The sequence below is a fragment of the Silene latifolia genome, chromosome X, assembly GCF_048544455.1.
Source record: "Silene latifolia isolate original U9 population chromosome X, ASM4854445v1, whole genome shotgun sequence".
In the NCBI taxonomy this organism is placed as follows: Eukaryota; Viridiplantae; Streptophyta; class Magnoliopsida; order Caryophyllales; family Caryophyllaceae; genus Silene; species Silene latifolia.
This window is the reverse complement of record NC_133537.1, coordinates 326718812-326732326: the sequence shown is the minus strand read 5'-3', so window position 1 is coordinate 326732326 and position 13515 is coordinate 326718812. Positions and strand designations below refer to the sequence as shown.

At 36.0% G+C, this 13515-nt stretch overlaps 1 protein-coding gene across 4 annotated transcripts; it reads left to right on the top strand.

The window, feature by feature from the left end:
* Positions 1–10: 10 nt before the first annotated feature.
* Positions 11–9152, top strand: LOC141618313 (mitogen-activated protein kinase kinase kinase YODA-like). Of its 4 annotated transcripts, none has more exons than XM_074435415.1 (12): positions 81–491; positions 2279–2795; positions 2885–3061; positions 3706–4449; positions 4556–4643; positions 5173–5235; positions 5452–5612; positions 6085–6160; positions 6551–6610; positions 6702–6809; positions 7222–7499; positions 7771–9152. In XM_074435415.1, the coding sequence occupies exons 2-12, from the start codon at positions 2719–2721 to the stop codon at positions 8312–8314; spliced, it is 2376 nt and encodes a 791-aa protein (XP_074291516.1). In that variant the 5' UTR covers positions 81–491; positions 2279–2718; the 3' UTR covers positions 8315–9152. The 4 variants fall into 4 exon arrangements, with proteins under 4 accessions (XP_074291514.1, XP_074291515.1, XP_074291516.1 ...); XM_074435416.1 differs by having other exon boundaries at positions 190–491; positions 3733–4449; XM_074435413.1 differs by having other exon boundaries at positions 11–491; positions 2279–3061.
* The last annotated feature ends 4363 nt before the right edge of the window (positions 9153–13515 follow it).

Genomic DNA, 13515 nt, shown 5'->3' with positions numbered 1-13515 from the left:
GTAAGACAACAAACAACATATGCGGAAAAACAACACACAATTTTCTCCCATTTTCTTGCACACAACCTACTCAACTACACAACTCAACTCAACTCTTTTTTGATCTCTTCTCCATTATATTCTCTCTCTAAAAAAAGCTTTGTAATATCACTGTCTCTTACCTTTCTCTCTCTTAATAAAATACACACTAACCGTTAAAAATTTCAGCTCACTATTTTCTTATTTTCACATTGATTTTTAGGGTTTTCGTTTCATTTTCCACCTCAATTCCAATTAATCAATCAATTTCCCTAAATTTCTGCTATATATTTCCTAATTAATTAATCAAACATTTTTTTGCTTAATTGTAACGCTTTGATGTTACATAGTAACAAAAATTCTGATATTATTATACTAAGTTAATCTACTTAATTCACTTGATTAATCACTTTGTTATAGAAATTTATTCAGATTTAATCATGGGTTTTTGATGATTTGCAGCTGCTATTAAGGTACTTAATTCAATTATAAGTTTTCATTTTGGATCTGTAATTATATAATTTCAGTTATTTGTAGTGTTTAGATCAAGCTAATTAGTTTCTAATTTTGTATAGTGATTATATTTGCACAAATTCTTGCTTGTGACGATCATACGAGTTATGACGACACTCGCAACCGATTTAATTATGTTAAATAAGAAAGGAGGCATGACTTACTTATTTGTTTGAGTTTGATGATGAAAGTTAGTATTTTTTTTTTTGCTTAATTTTATATTGGGTTGAAAATGGTTATACTTTGTATGACTATATGTTTATTGACTTAGTCTATTGGAAAATTCAGAACTTTTCTTAGGGAGTTGAAATTTTAATAAATTATGATTAAAGTTTCTCCTTTTATTAGTTTAATTAGTTAAGAAGTGATATATTGATGAAAGTTCGTGAAATCTCGTTTGAGACCGTCTTAAGCTTAAGACGTCTTAGTTTATTTCATGATAGCTTCAGTGACTATATTGTAAGCTTAAGATGATTGTAACTTGTAAGCAAGACTAGATAAGAGTTAGATTGAGTCTGAAATGGTTTATGTGGGGATTTAACAGTTGACTTGGAAGTTGTTTGTTGGAAGTGTTAGCAGACTTTGAGAAAATAGGGAACTTAGTTGGTGTGGAAAAAGTCAAGATAGCGCGATAATTTTGAAAGTATTAAGGGTTAGTTGTTTGTTTCTTTTTCGGGTTACAGCCTTAAGTAGGATATAAAGTTGTTTTTTTTCCCATTTATATTTATATGCTGTGGAGTGAGGGATTGTTGATGTTGTAGTGTTCATAGGGTTTAGAACCTTGATGTTGATGACTAGCTGCGAGGCTAAGTGCCAAGGAACGGTTGCCATGGTGGGTTGAAGTGTTGTTCTGAGCGTTGATCTCTTGTTTGTGCAGTTGGTCTCTGGAAATAGGCTGATACAGTGATACCTAATAGAGCGTCAGGAGATGCTAAGTAGCGGCTTTAAATCTCACATCATCATTAGCTCTGTTACTTCTAGACAATTGTAGTTCTAATAAATCATACCGTCAACAACTGTTAATAGTTGGATAGGAATGCAGCACATTCACCCTTGTACATGAGCTGAAGCTTTGAGGATATGAGATTAAGATTATTAGGTAAGATGGCCAAATATCCAGAGTCGGGTGAGCTTTCAGAGTCATTCAGATTGGCAGAATATACGGCAAATTAGCAAACCTAAGGTTCTGAATAGTACTCTCTCGATGCACCTGTGTTCACTACATATCCTTTTGGACCAAATATATGTGGAATCCCCACCCACTCTCACATGGGGATGTTTTTGTAGAAATATCTTATCCAAGGTGCAAATAAAGTGAATTAGTTTTAACATTCCTTAGAGGAAGAATTAATTAATTGAAATGATGCAGTGAGTTCTTGGGCCTTTTTGCACAAAGTATGTCTGATGTAAAATGCGGATTCTAATGAGGAATGAAATGAATGCTCCTCATATCACTTCATGGTTTTTTAAGGCATATTGCTTCAGTTTTTTAGTGTTTGCCATCACCTATATTCACTTCCTGCGGCCTAATCTAATGGTGCAAACTCATATTTACAACCTGTTCTTATACTCCTTGAATTTTATGAAAGGCGGGTTGTTAAAAGAGCTTAATTTATGGTTTTTTTTATGTTGGTCATTTTATTTAGTGTTTGGTGGTTGCTAGTGCCTAGTTGCAAAACATTTTAACAGTGTGTGATAAGTTTTATCTTAATAACTCCGGTAGTGATTTTGATATTTTGTTGTCCAGGGCGCTGCTATCTATGTGAATTGTTCCCTGATACAACATAACCGTCAGTGGACGAAGTTTGCTGAAGTTGAAATGGAGGTTCATATTGATCTTTGTATACCCAAGTGTGTTCCTGAATCATGACAACATACACCTTGATAATTCTATCCAATCGTTTTGAACCTTTAGTTGCCACGTTATTATTAGTTTTATTCTGTGCAAGTTATAATTTACACGAACCATGGCTCCGTGGTGGAAATCATCATCTAAAGAAGCGAAAAATAAATCAGGCAATGAATCATTGTATGAAACATTGCGTAGAAGATTGAGAAGTCTGTCTGATGTGAAATCGGATCGTAGCTCCAGAGTGCCTCGTAGGCAATGCAGTGACACTATTTCTGAGAGGGGTCTTCGTTCAAGAGCAGAGTCTAGGTCTCCCTCTCCAACCAAGCTATCCAAACATGTTGGCAGGTGTCAGAGTTTTGCTGAGAGGCCTCTTTCCCAGCCACTTCCACTTCCGGGCTTGCATCCTGCCAGTGTAAGTCGCACAGACTCTGGACTCATTATATCGTCAAAGCCGAGATCAGAGAAAGTCACCAAGTCATCATTGTTTTCCCCACTTCGTAGACCTGCGTGCATTAGGAGTAGGGCCGAACCTGCCGAGTTGGACAGTGAGTTGGCTACTGGTTCGGTTTCGAGTGAGAGTTCAGTAGAAAGTGATGATTTGCCAGAGTCTAGTTTGCGTAGTCCTCAAGCATCAGATGTTGAAATTGGGCCCAGAACTGCTGCCGGGAGTCCTTCTAGGTGTGTATAAGGCTATTCTCTTTTCATAATTTTGCGTTGCTTTCCTCGTTCGATGTGTAAGATAGAAATAGCTTGTCTAGAGTTGCGTTAGGTGCACCTTTTGCATTAGGTGCAGTTAATAAGGCGCACTACTATGGATGTTCCATATGTTTTTGTTTCGTATTATGCCCTTTCCTTTACCCAGTTACATCTAATTTAGTTTATTTACATGTTAAACCTCTTTAAAAATTTAAAAAGTGGTATTGTTGCACAAAAGTTTTGCAAATTGTACTCTGAGATGTTGTATGGTGCAATCACTTAAAAACTGACCATTTTATGGTATAAAGTGTCTATTTTATGTTAAAAGGTGACAATTTTGTATTATTATAAAATGACAAAAACTTTTTAAAAGTGCTGACTTTTCAACATAAAATGATCGATGTTCAGCATAAAGTCGTCAGTTATTATCCGTCGCACCATACGACGATCACTCACAATAACTACTGCAAAAGTTTATTTTGAAAAAAACAAATTAGTTTGCAAAAATGCCTTGTGTCTTATTTCCACGTTGCAGCTTTCGCCTTTTAAAAGATAAGGAAGTATACCAAAATGAGTAATTGCTAATTTGGCTTGCATTTTTCTACTATATATTTCCTTCTTGTTAGCGTGGTGCTAAAGGACCAGCCAACCAGGGTCATGCATAGTGATTGTAGAGAAGCACAAAGACCCCTCAGTACTCAACCAAGCAATCAAAATCCTACTGCCTCTCCAAGAAGACGGCCTTTGCGCAATCATGTGCCTAATTTGCTGGTTCCTTCACACGGTGCTTTCTTTAGTGCTCCTGACAGTTCAATGTCTAGCCCTTCCAGAAGCCCTTTGAGTACACCCAACAACGAGCAAGCTATGAACAATGCATTTTGGGCTAGTAAAGCTTATCCTGATTTAAACTTTCTTGGATCTGGCCATTGCTCCAGTCCAGGTTCAGGCCATAACTCTGGTCATAATTCTTTGGGAGGAGATATGTTAGGACAGCTATTTTGGGGGCAACCCAGTAGGATGACAAGTCCTGAGCATTCTCCTATACCTAGCCCTAGAATGACAAGTCCGGGACCAAGCTCTAGGGTTCAGAGTGGTACTGTTACTCCTATTCATCCCACAGCTGCTGGTTCAAGCTTGGAAAATCATTCAAGTCGGGGTGACGATGGCAAACGAAAAAGTCATCCTTTGCCACTCCCTCCTGTAATAATCCCCAAATCCTCTCCATTCTCTAATAGTAATTCAGCTGCCACTTCGCCATCTGTTCCACGAAGTCCTGTGAGGGGAGATCTGCCAAGCCCAGGCTCACGGTGGAAAAAAGGAAGGTTGCTAGGAAGAGGAACTTTTGGACATGTTTATCTTGGGTTCAACAGGTGATTATTGTTCAGGAAATTGTTTGTCTTTTTTAACTAGTTAATCAGCATTAAACATCTTGAGTACATTTTCTGACGGGTCTCATTCTTTGCATAAATGATATAGTGAAACCGGTGAAATGTGTGCCATGAAAGAGGTTACCCTGTTTTCTGATGATCCAAAGTCAAAAGAAAGCGCAAAACAGCTTCAACAGGTGATTTTTCTCTGACTAAGCTGTAGCTATATTTGTATTGCCGAATTAAGAAATAACTGAATATGCCTGATTAAAGGAGTTTTGATTGTTTGCGTGTCATAATTTTGTTGAGACGCTTGATAACTTCCTTATCACCAGGTACTAAACAGTTAAGAGCTCCTCAGTTTGAGAGACATTGTTTTAGGGTATTTCTTGCTTTAATAATCAAAGCTGCAACCCTTCTTGAAAGTTATTAGTTAATGATGTAAATCTGTCTGGTGTCGCCGCGTCAGTTAATGGGTAGTTGGGTACTGAATGGTACCAATGAGTTAAACTTTTTTACTTTGTTTTAAACTTCTACTGAATTTTACGAAACAGATAAATGCTTGATTGAGTTTTTCTGCTTTTATCCCGATAGCTATGCTTCTTAAAAGAAGCCACTTCTTCTTGGATTTTTTTTTACATATTTGTGAATAAGCTCTACTTTTTTAGTTTACACCATTTATAAAGCCGTGAGTAGCTTTAATATTTACATCTAACGTTTGTGTAGGAAATTTCCTTATTGAGCCGCCTACAACATCCGAATATTGTACAGTATTATGGTTCTGAAACTGTAAGTTCGACTTCGCCTTCTATTTTCTTTAGTCACTTCTTTATTATTTTCTTTTCTTTTACCCTTTCAACTTTTTAATCTTTTAACTTTACGATATTGTACTGCCACTTCGAACTCCATAAAGTCTGCTAGTCGAAGCCTTTTGGTTTTGTCCTATCCAGTGACATTGTTTTGACTTTGATTCACGAGCATTTCTCTTTTGTATTTATATAATAGGTTGGTGATAGACTATATATATACTTGGAGTATGTGTCTGGTGGGTCTATTTATAAGCTTCTTCAAGAATATGGACAACTGGGTGAACTGGCACTTCGTAGTTATACCCAACAAATTCTGTCTGGATTAGCATACCTTCACGGGAAAAAAACTGTACACAGGTGAATTCTTTTATCTTTAATTAATTTGATGTTCACTGTTTGGTTTAGGGGAAATATATTCTCCTTTCGTTTGAGTTAGGGGGAAAATGAGGGAAATACAAAGAAAATCTATCTCCCTAAAACAACCTATATTCTCTTTGTAACACATGGATGCAATCTCCCAATCTCGCATCCACCTTTTCCTGTCTCGTTACCTATGTAAAACGAAGGAAATTTCATCTGGAGATCTAGTATTCTCTAAGAAGAATAATCCATTAAAAACATGTTTCAGCTGAAAATCTTATACCTTACCGTTATTGTTTAAGCTGAAAGTGATTCATCTGGAGCTCTGATATTATACAATTTCATCTGCAGATTATTGTTTATTGTATTTTAATTTTTTTGTTTGATTGATTCTGTTTATTTAATAATGCATGAAAAGTGGATATTCATTATAGGATAGATTTATTATTTTGTTGATCTTGATTTGCAGAGACATTAAAGGAGCAAATATACTCGTGGACCCTAATGGTCGAGTCAAGGTAGCAGATTTTGGTATGGCAAAGCATGTAAGTATCTGTTGTATTTCATGGTAGCCCGCAGTTCCATTTTTATTGGCTCGGTTATTTTGAGAAGTTCTGTTGAGGACCAAGAATCCAAGATTAGCCTTTTCTCTTCAGATTTCAGGAGTTTATTAGAATGAAGCAAGAATATTATAGGAGTGGAGGTTTTGTGTTAAGGGTATAATGGGATGTTCAATGAATTATATAAATGTTCGAAACCTAATGTGGAAATGTGGCTAAAATATGACATAGAGCCATAGAGGGAGTACATCTTCATCCAGTGAGCTGCAAGTGGTTTCCAGTTATTAGATGTTCTATAATTTTGTGGTGCAGTTACCTTTTTCTTTCATTGCACAACTGTTAAAACCCTTACTATTACTTACGATGATTTTCCAGATCACAGGACAGTCATGTCCATTGTCATTCAAGGGAAGCCCTTACTGGATGGCTCCAGAGGTCAGAAACAGAATATCACATCTCCTACATTGATTCCACTTTGTTTCTCCCTGTGGGCTTTTGGCATCCTTATTTCATCTTCTAAACGCAGGTCATTAAAAATGCGAATGGGTGCAGTCTAGCTGTTGACATATGGAGCCTTGGTTGCACCGTCTTGGAGATGGCTACAACCAAACCTCCTTGGAGTCAGTATGAAGGGGTATGTACTATGTACATTGTGATCAGTGATTTTTAGTTTGATTTTCAAATAAGTTGCTCTTTATAGGAATTTTCTTTAATCCATTGCTTCTATGATTTTTAGATTGATTTTTAGATTGATTGAACACCATTTATATGGTCAACAAGACCAGCCTTCATTTGTGTTAATTCTTTCTCCACAATCAATCCTAAGTTCATCAATAAAATTTCATTTTTGTCGTAGTCCGTATTGCTAAAGCCAAATTTTTTATGTGTTGCGTGAATTTATAATGTTCATCTGAGGGATATTGGCGCAAATGTTATATGCTAGTACTATCTATTGCAGATTAGTGCGTGTCAATATTTTTGGTTTTTAATTTAATCTTGGATGTAATTCGAGATAGCATATTTACTAAATTGGTTGTGTTTTACAGGTTGCTGCTATGTTCAAAATTGGAAATAGCAAAGAATTACCTGCAATTCCTGATCATCTTTCCGAGGAAGGAAAAGATTTTGTGAAGTTATGTTTGCGACGGAATCCACTTGATCGTCCTAGTGCTACTGAATTACTTGAGCATCGATTTGTTAAAAATGCTGCTCGTCTTGAGAGGCATATTCCAGCCCCTGTACTTGAGAGGAACCTTTCTGGCCTGGACTCAGAAATATTGGATGTGCATTCATCTAGGGTTTCACCCACTCGGCCTCGCTCCAGGTGTGTTCTAAAATATATTTATCGCATTACTTGATGAGTTTATCTACCACATCTCTTTTATCTACGTAATGGTGCAAGGATTATGGAAAAATTGTCAATCATTACCGTGTATATACCACTTTCCTTAATTTACTACCTATTATAAAAAATTACTAATCAGAAATGCTTGAAAGGTAGTAACTCGGAAATTTTCCAAGTTTTATAGAATCCTTTTGTGCTTGCATTGCAAACTGCGACCTAATTTTTTCCAATTCCAATTTTGTATTCTTAGTGAATATCACATTCCACGGAACATATCTTGTCCAGTCTCCCCGATTGGCAGCCCCTTGTTGCATGCAAGATCACCTCAGCATTTCAGTGGAATGATGTCACCTTCTCCTATATCTAGCCCTCGAACCACTTCTGGCTCATCAACTCCCCTGACTGGTGGTTGCGGTGCCATTCCATTTCATCACTCACAGCAGTCTCTTTACATGCAAGACGGTTTTGGTACAATGCCGAAGTCCCCAAATAGCGTTTTCCTCAACGGGCCATATTACCACGATTCAAACCCAAATATTCTTCGAGGAGTGCAATCTAGTCCCCGTGCATTGGCGACTTTAGTAGTATCTGATAATGATATGCTCGTAAAGCAGGGTGTAAGACCCAGTCAAGGGGACCTTTCTAACGGGCAGTCGATATTGGCTAATCGCGTGTCTGAACAACTCCTAAGGGAACATGCAAAGCTCAATCCTTCACTGGAATTGAGTTCCCGTTCTTCGTTGCCTAACCGGATCAATGGCCAGCTTGCCTCACACCAATACAAGGAGAAATGAAGAGTCTAGAAAATGGATTTTTTGAATCTGAGTTGGTTCTTTTAGAAAAGATTTGGTCCAGGAGGTTGCCCCTTGTGACGTTGGGAGACTTCCAGGAAGGGACCAGAAGCACTACTTGGGGTTTTTGCGTTTCTGTATTCTCTGGTTAAAATTCTTGCAGCAAAGGATGTTCAATGTGTTGGACTTAACTCGGGGGAACTGACTTCATCTGAATTGACTGAACCCAAAACTGGCTATCCCAAATCCAATACTGCTAAGTCAAAACAAAATACTAATACCCACAACATGGAATGGAACGACCTTCAAATGACCCGGGACCCATAACCACTGACCTGAAAAAGTCCAAAACTGTATTGACCCTGTTCGAACCCTGCATGACCATTTTGACAAGTCTAACCATAGATCATTATACTTTACTACCTTGTACAAATTGGGAGATATGGTATCTGAATATCTGATGCTGACTAGTTGAGGGTGCAAGACACCCACAGAGAAAAACATCTCACCTTCAGTTTCTAACAAGTTTCTGAAAAGTTTCTGACCTGCATTTTTCTAGGTCATCTTGGACAGGTTCAAAGCCTGGATCGAAGCTCGCGTTTAGGCGTGAGTTAGATTTGCAGTTCAGCAGTCAGGTAAATTGAATTTGAAAAACTATGGGACCTAATTTATACCTGCTCTAATGAGATTGTCAATATTTTGTCAGTATGTAATATTGTCGCCGTGTTTCTATACATTCACAATTCTAGTACAGAAATCCAATTCATATTGTAAATTACCTGTTCTCTACTTCTGATATAAGGTGGAAATTTGAATGAATGTCGTGACTGTCCTGTCTCCTTTAAGTATTTTTATGATTTTGGTGCACTTATTCCAGAACAGGTGGAAGATTTGACAGTGACTTCGTAGAAGACCGTCTTCTTGTGAGACCAATTCATTTACATATATTAACCGGAGTATCATTTAGTAATAATAATATATTTGAATTTTTGGATTTTTTTTTTTTTTTAAAATTTAGAACTGACAGCGATAGGTTGTCTCCCAAATTCAATAGCATTTGGTTGGTCTCGTATGTAAGACGGTCTGTTATAAGAACTGTGTGATTCTTTGAGACATTTGTCGAGCTGCAGCCTGCAAGAAGCGTGATTTGAGAGATATTTTGGTGTAGGTAGGTGGTTCGAGCTGTCTTTTATCAGCTCTTAAGCTGAACCATTACTTTCACTGCAAGTCATTTGACATTCCTCGAGGAACTGCACAACTCAAATCCAATCATTGTTGATCACACTCTAGACCTTCACAGTAATTGACATGGTAACAAGGAGCAACTAGAGGTGTATGGGCAAAATCTGCAATCCCATTCACGGTAATATTTACATATTGCTACAAATGGGGTACATTATATGCTATAAGAGTCCGCATCCGTATCATATTTCTAGCATTGAGATCTTTTCCATTTACCCTCCCCATTTTATAACTCAAATTTATTCCTCCCTCAATTTCCTTCCATTTGTAGGGTAGTTAATGTACAATGTCTAGGAATTTGTTTTTGGTTTTTTTTTTTTTTTTTTGCTCATTTGAGGAAAGAGAAGGCAAATGGGGAGGTGATTTCTCTCCTTTGCGGATGCTCTAACGTACCCTATTTATAGCAATTGGGATCCTCTCCGTTTATTCCTCCCTCAATTTCCTTCCATTTGTAGGGTAGTTAATGTACAATGTCTAGGAATTTGTAGTTTTTTTTTTGATTAGGTAAGAAAACTAGGTTGATCCTCTAAGGTAGGACCAACCTATCTCATCCTTTCGAATGAGGGAGGTAAGTTGAACCCAGCGACTATCAAACCACCTCGAAAGAGTTGGACATGAATGTCCAATAGTAGCCATGAAGTCAGCAATCTTGTTGGCTTCACGAAATGTCCAATAGTAGCCATGAAGTCAGCAACCTTGTTGGCTTCACGAAAACAATGTTTAATTGTTATCTCATCGAAAAAATGAAGGTCTAATTTCACATCCTTGATAATACTAGAAATTTCCCAAAAATTTGCCAAGTACCTCGAATTGAGTTAATAATACATAAATTATCATCCTCCACAATTAACTTTTGAGATTCCTAAGTATTTAGCTGATAAAATACATTCTTTTAAAGCGAGAGCTTCCGCAACAAGGATACTATTGGATCCGCACTTTTTTGCTCCCAACAAAATGACTTTACCATTGTGATCTCTTATAGAATATCCTAAAGCAGCTTTATTACCTTCTATTCTTGATCTGTCAAAATTTAGTTTTAGGAAACCGTTTCTAAGTTTTTCCCACCAAATTTCTTCCTTACTAGAGTTGTTTCTAGCTGACTCTTCTATCTCGGGATTATTGAGATCCTTAAATCTAGTCACATTTCACGTGTTAGTGCTATTATTACATAAAGTAATAAGTTTGCTGATACTTAAATTAACATTATTAAATATAATATCATTTCTATGAAACCATGCATTCCACCAAATAAAAATAATCTTAATGAAATCATCTTTTGGAATTAAATCTTTGAGATAATTAAGTTTCGTTAGAAAACTTTGACTTCTAATATTATCATAATTTGACAAAAACTCGTTGAAACTAATAATGTTCAGGTCTTGGATGACAGACCCAATCAAGGGACATTCGTAAAAGAAATGATCTTTGTTTTCAATAGGATTGTCGCACAGAACACAATGGAGTGGAACATCAATATGACTCTTGAGAAGTCTACTTTTCGTTGGAAGTCAACACAGGCTTTCCAAAGAAAAAATTTTAATTTTGGAGGGATATTCAATTTCCAAATCCACTGAAATTCACATTTGTCAAGAGCTTGATCGAACAAACCTTGCACTAACCAAGTTGCTGTTTTGGTAGAGAAATTTCCATTTACGGACAACCCCCAAATGAGGGTATCTGGAATATCATTATGTGGTAGTGGAATGTTAGTAATCTGATTAACAATATTGTTATTCACTAAGCTAGATAATTTACAAACATCCCATTGTTTGTCTGACGTTATGAAATCTTTAACCAAAAGATTAAGATCATGGTTACTATCATCATCAACCATACTGCTTGTAAGTGAGTGTGAAAACGACCAATTATTAGACCAAAATTTAATGTTGCTACCATTACCTACCTGCCACCTCAGTCTTTTTCTAAATAAAGTCCGAAGACTCATAAGTTTACGCCATTGCCAAGAAGAGACTGAATTAGGCTTATGATCAAAGAGTGAACAATTTCTCAAGTATTTTTTAGTTACCACTTTGACCCATATACTTTCCTTAGCCATAAGAATTTTCCATAAAAGTTTCATTTGAAGAGCTTTATTAGCTGCTTCAGAAGATTTAATTCCTAAACCACCAACCGACTTTGGTAAACAAACTTTATGCCAACCAATCAAATTAGGAGAACGCCGGGAATGATTCTTATTCCAAAGAAAATCTCTATTAATTTTATCTAATCTATTATGGATCGATGAAGGAAGGAGGAAGCTTTGCATATGAAAAGTTCCCTTCGCGGCTAAATTAGCATTGACAAGAACTAGTCCACCTGCTTGGGATAGAGAATTCGCTTTCCATTTCGATAATTGAGTGCAAGAAAATTGAATAATGTTCTCGAAAGTATTTTTAGTTACTTTGCTATCAATTATAGGACATCCTAAATACTTACCCAAATGAGCTTCCTCGTTCATATGAAGAATGCCTCTAAAGGATTCACGAAGAGAACGCTCAATATTTCTAGCGCATTGAAAAGTGAATTTGTCAAAATTAACAAATTGTCCGAAAATCGTACAAAATTTATCTAAAATAGACTTAATAGTCCTACAACTCTGGTTAGAGGCTTTAGCGAAAATGATAGTGTCATCCGCAAAAGTGACAAAAGGAATTTTCTCCACCTCGGATCCAATTCTAATACCAATATCCCTAGAGCTAACATCACTATTTTTTTGGAGAGATCTTGCTAAAATCTCGGCGCACATACTAAATATATATGGCGAAAGTGGGTCTCCTTATCGAATACCTCGAGTGGGTCTAAAAACATTTCCCAATGTTCCATTTACTAACACTGAGTAAGAAACAGTGTTTATACATGCATAATCCATGAAATCCACTTATCTAGGAATTTGTAGTTAATGAGACAAATCACAATACTATTCGATTCTTTTATTTAGACTCTAGAATTTTGATGCCTTCCTTCAAGATACAAGGGCATTTTGGTTGTGCAAGAATACCTCGACATGGTACATTTCCCTTTTTTTTTTTCAAAATACCAAGAAGTAAACATAATAAAAGGGCATTAACAAGAAAGTCACAAATTCTCATCAGAAAATAAAGTCTCTTAAAAACCCATAAAAGGAATTAAAAAATAATACTACAAAATAAATAAACAAATTCTACCACGGTAAAGAGGAAACAGACATAATTCTATAGAAGAAATAGAGAGATCTCCTGAAATGCAATGTACGAAAAAATTTGTATTTACTCTTATATTTCTAGAATCAACAATGATTTGTACAATCAATTTCAAGATAAATCTTGAAATATTACTCTTTAATCTTTAATTTTCACCTTCTTTAACTAAGACATATGACTAAAATGAACTCTTCTATGCTAAAATGGAGAGTAGATTAAAGTCAAGTCTTTAAGAAGATAAAAATCAAGAACGAAATCTAAAAAATTTCAATTAAAGGGCTAAAAAGAGAAAAAGAAAAAACTACAGAATCATGCCAACGGAGGAGATGATTATATAGAGAAAGGATAATAAAAACAAGATGAAGGAAGTTTTCTCAATTTCTGAGATTTGGAGAGATTTTTCTCTCTCCTCTTTCTCTCACTAAAGTTTTCATTCGAATGAGTATTTTGCGAGTTTTGTGAGTACCTACTTTGGACAATTAATTTGAAATAAATTAAAAGAAATCAAGGGATAATAAAAATAAGATGTGGGAAGTATTATTTTGTACGGAATAATTTATTTTACCGATTGAAGAAAGCATGAGATAGCCTCGGATCACCATGACAACGGCCAAATGCATGTTATCCTTTTTTTGGATGTTTTCAAGAGATTCAAATTGCTGCAATTTTTTTGTGATTTCCTTCTTTTATACCAATATCGAGTAGATTTAAAATCACATGACATAAAATTGACCCATTAAAGTCGACTAAGTAAACTAGTTGAAACTTGTTATAAAAAAAAAG